Source organism: Papio anubis, chromosome 14 (assembly GCF_008728515.1).
Source record: "Papio anubis isolate 15944 chromosome 14, Panubis1.0, whole genome shotgun sequence".
NCBI lineage: Eukaryota > Metazoa > Chordata > Mammalia > Primates > Cercopithecidae > Papio > Papio anubis.
The window spans coordinates 28,320,572-28,338,019 of NC_044989.1; the positions used below are offsets into that span (position 1 = coordinate 28,320,572).

At 47.0% G+C, this 17,448-nt stretch overlaps 1 protein-coding gene across 1 annotated transcript in view; it reads left to right on the forward strand.

Annotated features, from left to right (window-relative positions):
* The window catches only part of PLB1 (phospholipase B1), a 150,099-nt gene that overhangs the window by 27,191 nt on the left and 105,460 nt on the right, over window positions 1-17,448 (forward strand). Inside the window, exons 5-11 of the mRNA XM_021924506.2 lie at window positions 2,851-2,891; window positions 3,486-3,529; window positions 6,899-6,991; window positions 7,321-7,370; window positions 9,967-10,053; window positions 16,417-16,479; window positions 17,197-17,276. Coding sequence (XP_021780198.2) covers window positions 2,851-2,891; window positions 3,486-3,529; window positions 6,899-6,991; window positions 7,321-7,370; window positions 9,967-10,053; window positions 16,417-16,479; window positions 17,197-17,276 — 458 coding nt within the window. The remainder of the gene's footprint in view (window positions 1-2,850; window positions 2,892-3,485; window positions 3,530-6,898; window positions 6,992-7,320; window positions 7,371-9,966; window positions 10,054-16,416; window positions 16,480-17,196; window positions 17,277-17,448) is intronic.

A 17,448-nucleotide genomic window follows, 5' to 3' on the forward strand; every position in this document is an offset into this window, starting at 1 on the left:
CTTTTTTATCGATGCTGGTGGTTTTTAAATTGCACTTGTGACTGTGGTGTTGGTCAGGGTGAGGGTGGAGGGTTACCCTTGATAAGAGAGGTGAAATCAGACATGGAAATAAGTGAGAAAAGAGGTTCCGTGTACTAGATAGCAGGCTGACTGCTACACCTGTGTGTCTGCACACACTGATATTTACATGCCAGAGCCCCGGATATGGAACACACTTGCCACAGGACTCTCGGGTCCTTCTGCCCGGCGCAGGGAAATCTCCACCCAGCCCCGGTCTCTAACTTTAAGCCCATCAGCCCGTGCACCCCTTGGTCTCATCTCGGAAAGAGCTCTTTGTCCATGAATTATTCAGGGCTGGCAGTTCCTGCTGTCACTCTGCTCCCGCTTCTCGGGAGCACGGCTCCATCAGGATGATCTCCCAGCCCCCGGATCATTGTCTGTGCACTGACGGGTGCCTCCACCTTCAGGATAAAACCTGAAAGCACAATTCCTTGCAAGCCTTTTTCGTTTGTCTGTCCTGAGGGAGCGATGGCCATCGCGAACTTACCTGGGATGTGTATTTTAAAAGCTAAACCAGGGCAAAATAATGGAAGACAGTGAATTTAAAAAGAAAAAAATCCATAGTGCTGACATCTCTGCTTTGAGTGCCTGGAATGTTCTGTAACCAAGGTATAAGCCCTTCTTTGGGACTACGACTAGCACTTGCTTAATTGCTATAGACCCCCTTTTCCTTGTAGAACTTCAAAAATCAGTTACGTAAATGTTTGTAGAAGTTCTGCAATAACACTTGTGACACATGTTCAATATAAGAAAAAACAAAACAGATGTACGCACAGTAGAAGACCCTGTTCACATCTTTAATTCCTCTACCTCAAACACACACTTGTGCACACGCATATATACATTCTCGTTCGTTCTCCAATGTACAGCAATACGTAGGGAAACAGGGTATATATAAAACCTAAATCGGATCATACTGCAATATCCTATATTGCCAAGGAGGTTACAATTCACTCTATCAAATTCCTTGAGGGTAGAACCTGTGTGTTACTTAGCTTTGCAGCCCGAGGGTCACAGTGACTGCCATAAGGCAGGCATTCAGCAAACAAACAGTGTGAAGGGAAGGTGCTGGGAGTGGGCACAATGGGGACGTGGAGTTTGCTGGGTTAGCCGCAGCCTCACCTCTCTGTGGCTGCCCTCTGAGCCTTTCCCCCAACCCCCTCTCCTGGCCTCTTTCCTCTTATTCTCTCCTCTTTCCTCCCAACATCTCTCTTTACCACCCTCTCCTCCAATCAAGTTCATCTAGAGGGGAGGGGTGATCTATCAATTAATTACCAGAAACAAATTGATGGTCCTAAGTGATGCTTTGTCTTTAATGGAATCAGCTGCCAACATTGAAATCAGACTTCAAATAAATATTCACATTTCCAGCTCCTCTTGAAAAATGACTCTTGTTGGGGGGTGCCCCCTTTGCTTGGGCTCAGGCTGTCCAGTTTGCCACAGCCCCAGGAGGCCTGCTCCCCTCATTACCTAACCTGTCGGGTGTCTTTTTTAATAATGCCTGACTTCCATCTTAGTGTGATTTTTGTTTGTCTCCTTGGGAGATTTAGCTTCTCTGTCTTAATGAGGAGCAAAGGACGCTGTCTCCAATTGGTGAGATTTCCCTGTCAGCCTGCCCTGCCTGGAGAGCTGCAGAGACCTGACCCAGGTCTATAGGCGGGTGCTCGGTGTGGCTGGGTGGTCAGGACAGATGGACCATTTAGAGGGAAGTGGTGCAGGCTGGAGTAGGTGATGTGGTGTAGCTGTCTGCCTGTCACCACCACACCCAGAGATACTGTCTTCTAGGAATTTTGAGAGAGAAAATTCACATCAGAAACTGAAAGTAATACAACCAAGGAGAGCTAAGATTTGTGAGTGTTTTATGTGTCCTGGGCACGATTCCAAGCTTTCTGGGAGCTTGCGAAAGGCCTTGATTCCCAGGCGAGTTACCACGGTCTCAAATATCCTCCTAGACTTAGGAACTTCAGCAGAGGGCTCAAGTCCTGTGTTGCCCAGCATTTTACCAAGGGGGAAATCGGAAACTTATCTTGTTCATTCCAAACATATGGATTCAACATATATTTGTTGAATACTTACAACATGCCCAGGCACTATTGTAGGTCCAAGCATCATAGTCAAGTACAAAATGGACACATTCCTGCCTTCACGGCTCTTATGTCCAGTGGGGGGAGAGTTACATAAACTCTAGATTTTGGAGGATCATAATAAAACAATCCTTTGTTTCTATGGAGACAGTTAATGACTTTAGGGGGTATTGAAATCTAAGCGGAGGAAAACCTTTCACACCTTCTACCGCTCCAAGGTCTGGCAAACATGCTGCAGAGGGAGCCAAGCATTTTTCCTCCCTACAGAAGGAGCTTCATCTTTCTCTGTAGGTTCTCTCTCTCTCTCTCTTTTTTTTTTCTTTTTGAGACAGGGTCTCATTCTATGGCCCAGGCTGGAGTGCAATGGCGCCATCTTGGTTCACTGCAAACTCTGCCTCCCGAGTTCAAGCGATTCAGCCTCCCGAGTAGCTGGGGTTACAGGCGCATGCCACCACACCTGGCTAATTTTTGTATTTTTTAGTAGAGATGGGGTTTTGTCATATTGGCCAGGCTGGTCTTGAACTCCTGACCTCAAGTGATCCTCCTGCCCAAAGTGTTGGGATTACAGGCGTGAGCCATGGAGCCTGGGCTTGTAGGTTCCCTCTTATTGGCAGGAGGGGGAGTTCTGACCGGCAGCTTGGGGTCTAACTAGAAGAGGCTCTGCCACCTCCCTTGGCTGGGTGTTAACACTGGGTATCTTTTCCAGCCTCCAGACCCAGGGACGGGTGATCTGGAGAAGCAAGAATGGTAACTATCCTGAAAACACAGAACAGAAAGGAGCCCCAGAAAGGGAGATGCTCCCATCTAATCTTGCCTTATTGATGGGAAAGATTGAGGGCCAGGGAGGCTCAGTGCCTTGCTCAAGGCTGTCCTCTGAGAAGGTGGCAGAGAAGCTCCCAGAAGCCAGCATCCTGCCCCCTGGTCCAACCCTTCCTCTGCCTGAGAACCCCAGTGGCTCCTTGGGGTGAATGAGGAGAAGTGGGAAAGGCTAATAGAGGGAGTTCTTGTTTCTCCCCACAAGCGCTCTCTGCTCTGTGCTTGGGGAACCATGCAGGATTGGGGCCAGGCTCAGTCTCATTCTACCCTGGGGCCTACTTCCCCTTCCAGCTTCAGGCCAGATGAGAGCAGGTTGGAGGAGCAGAGGAGGGTCCAGAGAGCTATTTTCCCCATTTTGGCTACTCCATGGCCACTTGAGGTGTGCCTTTAACCCCCGGGAGGATAATCCCAAAACCAGAGCAAGACTAGGCCGAAGACTGCTATGAAATAGACCACACCAAGGGGAAGGGCTGTTGGCAGGTGACAAACACAGCCTGACACTCACATGTCTGCTTCGACCTGCAGGACTGAAGAAAGGCCACAGCAGGTGTGCATGGAAGTGATGACAGGTGAGTTCTGGTTTTCATGGCCAGATTTCAGAGTGCCTCTCTCCCTCCCAACAAGCAGCATCCTCTCTAATAAAGAGAATGGACTCCACCAGCCACTTTATCACTGGAGCCCAGGAGAAAGGAGAGGGTGTTCTGAGAGGACAGATAAGGTAGCCAGGATATGAAAAGTCACATACCCTGAATGGGGGGGTGTGAGAAATGTATCCAGGGTCTCTGGGCAAACAGAAGCCAGTGGGTATTGGGTTAAGATTGGGGAACCTAGGAGAGGGATTAGGGGCCAGCTGGAATGGGTATGTGGGCCAGAATCCTGAGGTTCCTGCCCACCCAGACCCAGGGCTAGACTTCATCCAGGGAAAATGCCCGTGGTTCACTCCTCCCACCCAAGGAGAGGACCCAGCCGAATTTTCAGTCTATTTTATCCTGTAATATTTCCCTTGCTTGTAAAATACAAGACTTCAGTTGGGTTCAGGCAAGCGAAATGAAAAAATAAAAGTCAACTAGAATCCCCTATCTAGAGATAATTATCGTTAGCATTTTGGCCTTTTGATTGACATATGTGCTTGTGAATATACTATCATAATTTAGTTTTTAAAAAATGTAATATCAGAGATTCCTTATGATTCTATTAAGTCATCCTGAAGTTCAGTCCTTTAGTGGCAGCTGGGTCAGCCTAGTGGGATGTTAGTCTCCTATGCTTGGTGCTCATAAATCAAGAATAAGGGGAACCACTTTGCCGTCCATATTAGAGCGAGAAGACATAGATTACAATGCAAGCGCTCTGCTGAGCTGATGCTCCCGGAGAGTAACGAACAAGTGAGGCAGCTAGTGCCCTGTCAGTTCAGCCAGTGAATTGAAAGGAGGGGGCTATGAATTGTTAGGTTCCCTGGGAAGCACAGGGATGAACAGGATGCTGGCCCTACCTTCAGAACTCGTGGTCCAGCAGGGAAGGTTGGGCTTGGCGGTTCAGCCCTCCTGGATCTGATTGACAGGTGAGAGGATGTTGGTGGCCAAAGCAGTAGGCAGGAGGTTCCCCTTGGAGAGAATCAAAGGGTTCTGAAAGAGGAGGCCCACTACCAACTCCATGACTATCACGGCTGTGCCTAGGCTTGGCCCTGTTTGTCTTGAAGTGGTAGGAAAAAAGAAGCGGCATGTTTTGGGGGGTGTCTGGGAAGATGGGATATAGTTTAGACCCTCAAGCCACAAATGCAGATGCTGCTTTGCCTACTTTCTCAATTCGTCTCAAGTTTTCCTCCCAATTTGCCCTGCAATAAGTCTGAGTGCTCCTCTCTAAGCAGAGCGGCCAGGAGTCCCAGCTGGTCAAAGGTCCTGCAGAAAGCAGGTGTGAGGGCAGATCTCGCTTCTGAAGCCCTCCAAGGCAGGCCTTACTCCAGCATACTCAATGGGGAAGGAGGAAGGAGTGGAGACCACAGCTGCAAGCTCAGCTGGGTGGCTGAGCCAACAGGAGGAGCAGGTCTTCCCAGAAGAAAGTGCTCTAGGGACATCCAGGCCTGTGCTGTGCAGCGTGGGTTGGGGCTGGCTCGGACTCAGCCCACCTGACCATCAATCTCAGAACTTTAGAGGCCTCCTGACCTTTGAGATCTCCAAACGTAGCTATGCCCTCGCCAACCATGGCCATTTTGCAGGTAGGAAAGCCAAGTGTCAGGGAGGTAAATGGACTTTCCTGAGGCTATGTGCTCAGTAAGTGGCACGGTCCCTGTGAACCCCTGTGGTCCAACCCCATGGGCTGTGCCCCTTGTTCTCACCCTAGTGCTGCCAGGGAACTCGGAGGCAGCAAGGACAGACCAAGTACAGCAGACTTAAAACAAAATGAGCAACAAATTTACAGATGCAAAGTCATGTTTGATCACAGAGCACTGACACAGGTACCTTTCTTTCAGAAAGCAATCTCTTTCAGACCTACCACCAAATATTTGTGTTTTGTCATTGATCCTTACAGACTATCTTCAGATGAGGGAACAAGAGTACCCCTCACCCATGTACATGTTCATGCTGTCCCGATAAACCTGCACCCAGCTCAGAACTTTCCCCGCTTTCCCACCACAGGCGGAAATGGGTTTCTTTGTAAGCCAATCCGGGGTTAGAGAATGAAGTTCATTATTTTGGGTTAAGGATGGGGAAAACGGAATCACACACGAGTTAGGAGGCTGCCGAAGGTTGCAAAGCTGAGTGACCAGTCCCCTGACTTCCAGGCCAGTTCTCCCACCCCCACCCTGCCTGCTGCCTGCACAGTGTCAGCCTCCTTCACAGGGAGCCCCTTTAATGCCACCTTCTGGATCCTGCTCCCATGAAGCCCTGAGGCGCTTCTGGATGGGGCGAAAAGAAAGGGGAGTCGGGTGGAGGAGTGGAGGCCTCTCCCTCCCATGACACTCTCTCCCTGCTCTGCCCTCTTCCCTCTCAGGAGCAAGACACAACTTAACTGCTCCTGACAGCACTATTTTTAGCGGTCCTCTGGCTGTCAGCTCTGGGACGTGTTCTCTGCATGTTCCCTGGAGCTTTCCCACCCTGCTGTCACTCTCAGGAGGAGGGAGGGGGGCTGGAAGGCAGCCTGAGTCCCTGTCCCAGCATCACTTGCTCTAATGAGGCAGTGGCACATGACAGTGAAAAGCCTCGGTGTCCCAGAACTCTGGTTCAAACCCCAGCAACCTCGGTTAGCTGTGAGACCCTGGCCAGCTCGCTTGATTTTTCTGTCTCAGTTTCCCTTTCTCTAACTTGGAGATCACATTGCCATGTGTTTGTTACGAGGATTAAGTGAGATAACGCATGTAAGGTGCTTAGCACTGGGCCTGGCCTAGCACTTCACAGATGTTCATTTTTAGCTCCTTCACTTCCAGAGGGCTGCTCCAGAGGTACAGATAGCCTCATAGAGGCTACAGGGGTGGCCTCACAGCCCCAGGCAGGGTGTGAGGAAGGACCATGCCTTGGAATAGGGGTGGCAACCCTGGCAGCTCACTCTAGAGGAAGGGGGTCAGTCTTTTTTTTTTTTTAATTATTATTTTTGAAATGGGGTCTTGCTTTGTTGCCCAGGCTACAGTGCAGTGGCACAAACACAGCTCACTGCAGTCTTGACCTCCTGGACTCAAGCAATCCTCCTGTCTCAGCTACCCAAGTGGCTATGACCACAGGTGAACACCACCACACCCGGCTAATTTCTGTTTTCATAGAGACAGCGTTTTGCTATGTTGCCCTGACTGGTCTCAAACTACTGGGCTCAAGTGATCCTCCTGCCTCAGCCTCCCAAGGTACTGAGATTATAGGCATGAGCCACCACTCCCAACAGGAGGTAGGTCAGTCTTTAGAGGTGACCTTCAGCTGGTGAAGGCCAGGGCCTCAAACCAGTTCTCTCTTTAGTCCTTTCAGACATCATCAGACGTTTCAATCCTTCTGTTCCAATGCCCGTGTGCCACACTGGAAAGACAGTGGTACCCCACGATGGTGCCGATGGTGCTGAGTAAGTTCCCTTTCCGTCTCTCTCTGGGGTATGTATTCCTGCTGGTCTCAACATATAGGCGGGAAGATTTGGGGGCCTGGCAAAGTCAAAGAGGTTTAAAAATAGAAGTATTGAAGTCAAAGCCCAAATGCCCCCTCAAGCTGATTTCAGTCTGCCTGATGAACCTCATTTTGAAAAGCAGGTCAGTGCTCACTCTTCAGAAGCCAGGGGTGAGTTAAGCTCAGAGACTGGCACCTGAGCTATGGCAAGGGGCAGGCTTCCAGCCCTTGACAAAATAACATTTAGCTGATTTTCCTCTCTGTTTCCCTCCCTCTGCACAGAGACTTGTGGATTCAGGCTCAAGAACTGGTGAGAAACATGAAAGAGAACCTGGTAAGCATCCATCCAACTCTGGCATGGCTGGGCTGCCTGGGTTTGCTGCAAGACGGGCAGATCAAAGTGATAATGGCCCTGGTACCATTTTACCATGAACTCAGCAACTAGTGTGGCCTGGATTCTTTACAAAATGTCTTTGCCGGCCGGGCGCGGTGGCTCAAGCCTGTAATCCCAGCACTTTGGGAGGCCAAGACGGGCGGATCACGAGGTCAGGAGATCGAGACCATCCTTGCTAACCCGGTGAAACCCCGTCTCTACTAAAAAATACAAAAAAAAACTAGCCGGGCGAGGTGGTGGGCGCCTGTAGTCCCAGCTGCTTGGGAGGCTGAGGCAGGAGAATGGCGTGAACCCGGGAGGCGGAGCTTGCAGTGAGCTGAGATCGGGCCACCGCACTCCAGCCTGGGCGACAGAGCGAGACTCCGTCTCAAAAAAAAAAAGTCTTTGCCATTCTCTGGTGGTCATTAAAGGAAAGGACCAATTCTTTTTCGTTGTTAATTTTTATTCATCTATTTATTTATTTATTTTGAGACCAGTTATGAGACTGGCTAATTTTTATGGTTTTGGTAGAGACGGAGTTTTGCCATATTGCCGAGGCTGATCTCAAACTCCTGGGCTCAAGCAATCTGCCTACCTCGGCCTCCTAAAGTGCTGAGATTACAGGGTGAGTCATAATGCTCAGCCAAAGGACCAATCCTGTTCAGAATGGTTTTCCGTGTGGTCCTGCTGAAAGTCAACAGATGGACTAAACGACTTCTCCCAAAGGGAGGTGGTGGCTAGCTTCAGTTCCAGGTGAGACTGGTTTGAGTTTGAGTCTTGAATTCTCTGCCTATTAACTGTATGATGTTGGGTAAGGCACTTACCTCCGTAAACCTCAGTTTTCCTGTTTATGAAATGGGATGATAAAAGAGCTGCAGTGTAGGGTTTTGGGAGCATTAAATGAGATATTGGATGTGCCTGGCACAGACTCAATACATAATATAAAAGCCTGTAGCTTGCATTGTTATTGTAGTGGTGATTGCTGTTATTAATAATTACCATATTAATTTTAGTTCTTAGGGTGGAGGCCTCTGTCACATACATACTGGGAGCCTTGGTACCACTCTCCTAACAGTTCTTAAACTATTTACTCAATAACCTATGTAAGTTTGTAATAAGCATCCTTTGATCTTTTGCACTGCCCTTATGGGCAAGTATCAAACCAAGGCAAGCCTTGCTAGCAAACTGTATCTAAGCACTGAGCCTGGACTGCTGGAACCAAGGGAAGCTGCTGTTTCAGCCAGTCATGCATACATTAAAGAGTTCAGGAAGTGAAGTGAAGGTCATTCCAAGGCATATGAAGACAGGGACTAGAGCAGGAGCTACACCATAAAGTTTGTTTTCCCAAACAGGAGAATTCCAGAATTTCTGAAATAATCATTATTCTGTAAAATAGAGAAGAGATCCTGCGTCTAACCCTGTAATTTTCCAGATGTGGAAACTGAAGTTCCCAGAAGTAATGTGACCTGTGCAAGTTCACACAGCTAGTTAGAGCCAAAACCTAAAGTGCCTGCTTCATAGTCCAGTGTTCCTCAACTACACCGTGCTGCCTCTTAAAAAACCAGTTTGTTTCCTGGTTACACAAGAAATGCATGTTCATTACTGAAAAAATCAGAAAACACAGATAAGCAAAAAGTAAAACCATCCTTAATCCTAATAACCCAAAGATAATTATGGTTAATAACTTGGTGTATATTACCTTCCATATTTTTTCCTAGCATATATATCTTTATGTATTTTATAAAACAGGGATGTTACTGGATAAAGATGCCTTTTTTTTTTTTTTTTTTTTAAACAAGATGGAGTTTTGCTCTTGTTGTCCAGGCTGGAGTGCAATGGTGCGATCTCGGCTCACCGCAACTTCCACTTCCCAGGTTCAAGCAATTGTCCTGCCTCAGCCTCCCAAGTAGCTGGGATTACAGGCATGTGCTACCGTGCCCGGCTAATTTTATATTTTTAGTAGAGACAGGGTTTCTCCATGTTGGTCAGGCTGGTCTCAAACTCCCAACCTCAGGTGATCCACCCACCTCAGCCTCCCAAAGTGCTGGGATTACAGGCGTGAACCACTGCACCCAGCCAAAGATACTTTTTATAACCTACTTTTCTCAATAGATTAGTTCCCATGATAATTACATTTTTCAGCATCATTTTAAAAGCTACATAGTGTTTCATCTCATGAGTATTCCACAGTTTACACAGCAATCCCCTGTTTGGGACATTTGTGTTGTTTCCAGTTTTTCCTTCTTATGCATAAGGCTTCATCATTGTAGCTGAATCATTCACGTATCCTTGTTTCCTTAAACTATCTTTGGGGAAATGAAATAATTAGATCAAAAGGTGTGTCTTTTAATTTAAAAAAAGTTTTGGATATATTTTATCAACCTAGAGCAGTTATACCACTATAAACTCCTGCCATATACTACTATCAAAAAAAAAAATTCATAGATGGGTTTTTCAGGGATGGGTGTATGAAATGGAAAGACATGAAAACAAAGACATTATTTTGGTTCAAGGTCTTGCCACAATCTCCTTTTCATGCTGTTGCCCTTTTCTTCAGCAACTTGATTTTCAGCTTGACTGGAAGCTCATCAATGTGTTCTTCAGTAATGCAAGCCAGTGTTACCTGTGCCCCTCTGCTCAACAGGTAAATGGCAGCCTTGGGGACTGAGGGATTGCAGATGCTGGGGATGGAGAGGGAGTGAACCAAACCTGCCTGATTACCTGATCCCCAGCTATCAGGGTGGGGCTAATGCCACCTATTTTAGAACATTGGATGGATGGATGGATGGATGGATGGGCAGACAGACAGTCAGATACTCAAAGAAACATGCTTGAACAGGCGTTTTGTGAGTTTTATTGCTTCAATTTTTTTATTGTGATAAAATACACATAAAGTTGACCATCTTAATCATTTTAAGTGTACAGTTTAGTGACATTAGATAATTCATAATGTACATATGACATGCGTTCATAACTGTCACAAGGAACAGGTGTTTTTTACTTACCATCTCTCATATCAGGAAAAGGAAGTAGAGACATAGATAAGTTGAGTCAACAGTCATTCCGCAACTGAGAAAATTAGCGTTCTAGTTGGTTAAAAACTATCTTGCCTCTTAATTCTGATTTCATGTAAGTTCTGAATTTAAGAAATAAAGCAGGGTGCATACCATCCTCACTCCTTGGCCCATGAATTCTATTTGTAGTGGGAGGTCTGCTGTTTATTGAAGTAGACTGTGTCTTCCAAGTGCCTTGGCTTTTCTGGAAACAGGGCATGAAACATGTGGTCTCATTTATTATTTATGTAGGTGAATATCTATGACTTAAGTCTTTACTGAAGATCATTCAGATTAGGATCGGTTGAAAGTGTAAGGGGTGGTTTAGAAATCTAAGCCATGGTAAAATAAATGGCACCTGGACTCTTCTTCAGGATCCTGAAGCCTGGCTGCTACCATGCTGGCCCTGCCACTTATGGGATCAGCTTGTCCTCTTCGCCACCCTCCAGGCCAGGGCACAGGCATGGTGGAGCTTCTGGAGGTGGTGTTTTCTTTTCTGTGCCTCTCTCCTACAATAGATACTCTTGCCTTCCTTCAAGTGCCCCACACTCCCACTGACTCCTGGCTCACCATCAGAACTCCCCTTCCTTTAGTAATGTCAAGCCTTGGGAGAATGTTGATGGAAATCTACCTTCCTGACTAGCTCTCATTGGCCAATATTCCTGCAGCCTTTCTGGGTTTCCAGCATATAGATAATGAAGATTTATTGTTCTAGTTTACCCTCTGTTTTCTACAGTGCCAAGTGAAATTTACATGCCTCGTTTGTTCTCTGCACAGCCCCCCTTTTTGATCATTATGCATTACTTCATGAATGTATGCATTCATGCATTGACATGTTCAAGCATTTAGACATTGGTGCATTCTTCTGTATACTCATTAATTCAGGACATTAACTCATGCATTTATGCAGTCATGCACTGAAGTGTTCAAACACTTAGACATTGCTGCATTCTTCCATGTATTCACTAATGGAATCATTCATCCATAAGTTATATTCATGTATAAATTCATTTTCTCATCTTACACACAGACACATGCTATTGTATTTGTGATTAGTTTGTTCATGCTAGCATTTTTTTAATGTATGAACCCATTTATGAATACTTAGACTCATTGATGATTTTCCATATACTTTGTCTTGTGTTTAAACATTCCTACATAAATTCTTGCATGCTTTCATGTATTTATACCTTCAAGCATTCTCAAATACATGTTGTATTCTTGTGCACATGTATTCATCTACACATTTATTTGTATTTTTAGTTATGCAAGCAGTACACAAATATTTTCCTTCTAGAAACTAAAACATCAGTTAAAGCTAAAATACGTATCCTTTTGGCCACCTCCCTAATCCTCTCTCTCTTTTTCTTTGCAAACCTCTTACATATCTATAAATCTAAGCATTATTTTGCATGCATGTATGTATGAGAGAGATTTAATATAGTGTTATATTGTGTGTACTACTGAAAACAATTTTTTTCACTAACCAAGTATTGTTGAAATCTAGTCATGTTGATACATATGGAATGAGTTTCTCTTACATGAGTATTTTGTTGTGTAATGTTACTACATTTTATTTCACCGTTTTCCTATACTGATGGCAATGTAGGTATTTCTAGTTTTTCACTATTATGAACAATGCTGCAATAAACAGTCTTGCTCATTTACTTGACTATGTGGAAGAGTTTTCCTAGATACAGTGATTTTTGTGGACTGAAGTACATTAGTGAGTCAAAAAATCAGTTTAAAGGATTGCAACCAACATTGTAAAAAAAAAAAAAGAATAAAATATTTGAGTTCATTGCATGTAGTGAGGTAAGTATTGGTTCATGAGATTTTTGCATCATTTCTATATGGATACTTGTACTGGATTGGGATGTGAAACGCATCTCACACTGTGGGTCAAGATAAAAACAATCTCAAGAGCCGGGCGCGGTGGTTCATGCCCGTAATCCCAGCACTTTGGGAAGCCGAGGCGGGTGGATCACAAGGTTAGGAGTTTAAGACCAGCCTGGCCAATATGGTGGAACCCTGTCTCTACGAAAAATACAAAAATTAGCCAGCCATGGTGGTGGGCACCTGTAATCCCAGCTACTTGGGAGGCTGAGGCAGGAGAATTGCTTGAACCCGGGAGGCAGAGGTGGCAGTGAGCCAAGATTGTGCCACTTGTACTCCAACCTGCGTGACAGAGACTCCATCTCAAAAAAAAAAAAAAAAAAAAAAAACAAGAAAAAAACAGTCTCAAGAAAAGCACCTGGAATAGATTCCTATGCCAGTCTTTAGGTGCACACATTCTGGATTTTAATAGGCTCTGCCTAATTGCCCTCCAAAGTGGCTGAACTCTCATATTTCCACTAATGGCAGTGAGCGCCTATTCTCTACAACCTTCCCAATGCTTGTTCTCAGACTTCATGATTTTTGTCAACATGAGAAATTCCTGCAAGATCTAGTCATATTGATTACATATGAATTGAGTTTATTTACACTTAGAAGCTAGCACTTTTTTTCCTTTTTTTTTTTTTTTTTTTTTTTTTTGAGATGGAGTTTACTCTGTCACCAGGCTGGAGTGCAGTGGCACAATCTCTGCTCACTGCAATCTCCACCTGCCAGGTTCACGGCATTCTTCTGCCTCAGCCTCCCGAGTAGCTGGGACTACAGGTGCCCGCCACCATGCCCGGCTAGTTTTTTTGTATTTTTTGGTAGAGATGGGGTTTCACCGTGTTAGCCAGAATGGTCCCGATCTCCTGACCTTGTGATCCGCCCACCTCGGCTTCCCAAACTGTTGGGATTACAGGCGTGAGCCACTGCGCCCGGCCAGCTCACACTTTTAATTGGTTCAAAACATGTGACAAAAGTAATCATGCCTCCTCATTTTTAAACAGCTGTAAACCAATAATTTGATGTCCATAAATTTAGCTAATTATAGCAACACCTGCCAGCATCAACTCAAATTCCCTCTTTATTCTATTTCTTTTTCCATCTTGATTTTTCCTGTCGCACAAAAACCACCAAGGCTTTGATGCCTGGAATAAATCTCACCTCCACTTCCACTTCCCCCAGAGGCCCTATGGCTCCTAGGCCTGGCTCCTTTGGCCTCCTGGCCAGGCCCACTGGTGCTGCCCTTCTCACAGCCCAGACCCACACTCACCTCCTAGTGGTACCTCTGGCCACACCTCCCTGTTTAAGCTAATCCTATGGTATAGCTCAGCATCTTTGTTTGAGAAGTTCTTACGTGGCATTTTTATTTTTCTCAAAGCACATCTTAGGTATAAGCCCTCCCTTGGTGATTGTGAAAATGTGCTCTGTAGATGGCCGGGCATGGTGGCTCATGCCTGTAATCTCAGAACTTTGGGAGGCCAAGGCAGGTGGATCACTTGAGGTTAGGAGTTCGAGACCAGCCTGGCCAACGTGGTGAAACCCTGTCTCTACCAAAAATACAAAAATTAGCTGGGTGTGGTGGCGCATGCCTGTAGTCCCAGCTACTAGGGAGGCTGAGACAGGAGAATCACTTGAACCCAGGAAGTGGAGGCTGCAGTGAGCTGAGATCATGCCACTGCACTCCAGCCTGAGCAACAGAGTGAGACTCTGTCTTTAAAAAAAAAAAAAAAAAAAAGAATGCTCTGTAGAGACCCAGGGGCCACTGGAGATCCTTCCGTGGGCAAATGCTGAGAAAGTGGGCACTGGCTGCCACCTGACCTTACAGAGCAGGTGTCAAGGTTTTCCTAAAAGTTCCCACAAGAAAAACATGTTTTACCATTAAGAGGAAATGTTGAGCTACTGTCCTGCCCCAACGTAGGACCTGGAATTCTCTTCCCCTGTAGAGACCTTTGGGCTCCTTTAATGGGAAATAAATAAGGGGCTGTGTCCAGTTGTTCTTCAGGAGTTTCTTATGACCAAAGTCAGAGCATCGAGTCAGGAATTATCCATTAGGTGTGACAATGGCTCTGAAGGCAGGTGCTTCGGAGGTGAATGATAACCTGGCTCACAGCAGTGACCTGAGGATGCTTTTTGTGTCTGGACACTTGCTTGCTGCTCTCTAGTTAAATTTAGCTTTATTCATGAGTAAGATTTTAAAAATCAGAGGAAAATGGAAAAAGAGCTGATGACAAGAAAGCAGACACATTTATCCCTTGCAAATGTCTCTAACTACAGGTGGCAGCCTTTTGGAGGGTACACTGCTGTGTGAGTCAAGAAACCTAAACGTGTTTCTAGTTTTTGACTGAATAATCCCATTCCTTTCTCGGGATATAAACCCTGAGAAAATAATTTATTAGAAAGAGTTAAGTTGGGTCTCAGGCACATGTTTGATAATAGACGTTCTTCCAAACCAGGGGGCAAATGATACAAATGGAAATGTACCAGTTCATTTGAAGAAATCAGCTTTTTCCTGACTTTGGGTTCCAGGAATTTATTATGTGTGACCTTATAGAGAAGGGACATCTTATAGGAGCATAATGTGTTCTACTGAGAAACGGGGACAGCTGGTGTCCTGAGCGACAACCATGCAGTGCCTGGAATGACTGGGTGGGCCCCGGTTCCCTCTGCAGCTGCGAGCAAACACCTTGACCAGGGGTTTCTACAGTAAGAGTCACACTCTAGGGAGGGCCACGCAGGGTCCCCCGCCTCTCCAGGGACAGTGGATATGGTACAGATGGGCAGCGAGGGTGCCTCTAGACACAGCTCCCCCCGGGGTTTTCAGGAAAGCGAGGGTGATGTTTGATGTCACGGTCAGGGAGTGGCTCACTTAGGAGAAAACTAGACAGAAGGCGTTATGGTAACAGACCTGGCTGAACCGGCCTCCCGGAAGCCAGCCTCACACCGAAACAGAGACAGCCGGGGAAGGGGCAGAGAGACAGGGACACTGCACTTCCTCCTGTGCGGTGCCAGCCCGGGTGATTGACAGCTGTCTCCAGAGTCACTGCCTGTGTCCCCTCCGGGAAACAGAACAGCTCCTTGACCTTCCTTGTCTTCCTGTCTGAGCCAAGTTGCCTTAAGGGACAGCCAGTCTGCAGGCAGCTAGGAGTTTGTCTTGTGATTTTTATTATTTTTCACATTGAAAAGGTAAAGCAGGTGTGAGCCACTGTACCCAGCCTGTAATCCCAGCACTTTGGGAGGCTGAGGTAGATGAATCGTTTGAGATCAGAAGTTTGAGACCAGCCTGGCCAATGTGGTGAAACCCTGTCTCTACTAAAAATACAAAAATTAGCTGGGCATGGTGGTGGGCGCCTGTAATCCCAGCTACTCAGGAGGTGGAGGTTGCACTGAGCCGAGATCACACCACTGCACTCCAACCTCGGCAAAACAGCAAGACTCCATCTCAAAAAAAAAATAAAAAAAAAAAAAAAATGGTAAAGCAGGTCCATTTTTGAGGTCCTTCATTTGCTGATTTTCATTACCTGCAGGAAGGGGAGTGGTGTGTGTGTTGGGTGGGTGGGAGATGTTTTTAACTCTTTCTCTAGGAACCCTTATCTTAGAGCAAGCACGGCAAGAGAAAGGCTGATAAAATAGGATCACGTAAAGGTTCCGAGGCCCCTCTGGGGCCTTAAATACAGGGTTAATTGTATTTCCCTGTTGGACCTGATTTTCTTCGGGAACAAGCGATTCCTCAAGTGTTTGGGAGTAAGTCTCCCGTCCCTCAGTGTGAGCTTCAGAATCACACCAGGTATTTCTGATCTTGCTCTGACTTTGAGTCTGCCCTTTCCTGGTGGAACTTGTCAGCTAGGGGGAGTTCGGTTTTCCATGGTGGATGATGGGTTGGGGAGAAAACGGATGACAAAAGGAAGACAAAACTAGGAAGCTCTGGGAACTCTATCTTTGTTTGTGGAATGCCAGGTCTAGATGGGACCTTTGCCCGTGGTCTTGCCTGGCAGGGATGGGCCTGTCATGAGTCTGGGTGGCCTCACCTCGTGGTCCTCCTGCAGGCACCCTCACTCAGCACGGTTCTCCTCTCACAGAATGGGCTTGCGGCGGGCGGCATGGATGAGCTGATGGGGGTGCTGGACTACCTGCAGCAGGAGGTGAGGCCGTGGGCCCAGGGCTCCCCTGAGGGCGGTGGGGCCCGTTTACCCTCATATGGCCTCCAACAGGGTGGGGAAATGGACCCCTGTGAGGGAGACTGGGACCCTTGGGAAAGGGGAAACTTTAGAGGACCCCATCTTCTCATCCTTTCAAATGAGAACATAGGCCAGGAGAGCGCACTCCGCTCCTGCAAAGGAAACTTCTGAGAGAAACTCGACTCTTCCTTGAGTCCTCGGTGGCCCTGCTCTGCCCTAAGGCCACTCTCTAGCTGAGTCTGGGGCAAGGACGAGATGGAGGGGCCTGAGGACCTTCAAGACCTTTCTGCTCAGTGACTGTGACGCTGCTGCAGGGTCTGAGAATCGGCTGGGGGTTGCTGTGGCTCTGCCTTCCGCTTTGCTCCCCTGGAGGGCAGCTTTCCGCTGGAGGAGGCTGCAGGCCCATAGCCCCAGTGGTCTCGCTGCCCCATGGACACTGGTGGGAGACTCCCCACCCACCGTGAGGGACAGAGAGTACTATTTCTGGATGGCACAGATGCAGGGCTGGCAGCGCGGACTGACCCCGACCAAACATCTCCCAAAGGATCATGCCAAGTTAATCAAGGGGAGGCCCATCACACTCAGCCACACCCCAGACGGGGCCCAAGCAGGAGTTCCAGAAAGCCCAGCAGTCATGGCGACTTGGCAAATACTCACGTTCCTCTCTCTGTGTCTTCCTAGGTCCCCAGAGCGTTTGTAAACCTGGTGGACCTCTCTGAGGTTGCAGAGGTCTCTCGTCAGTATCAGGGCACTTGGCTCAGGTAAAAGGGGAAGGGGAATGAGACGTGCATCTGTGACACGGCTGTCACGTGTGTGTCCTGTGGGGGCCCTTCATGTGCCTTAATCTATGAGGGACCCTAAAGAACAGAGGCCAAGGGAAGCTGAGAAACACATGCAAGCTGACACCCGAGCGAGTGGCAGAGTCGGGGTGGG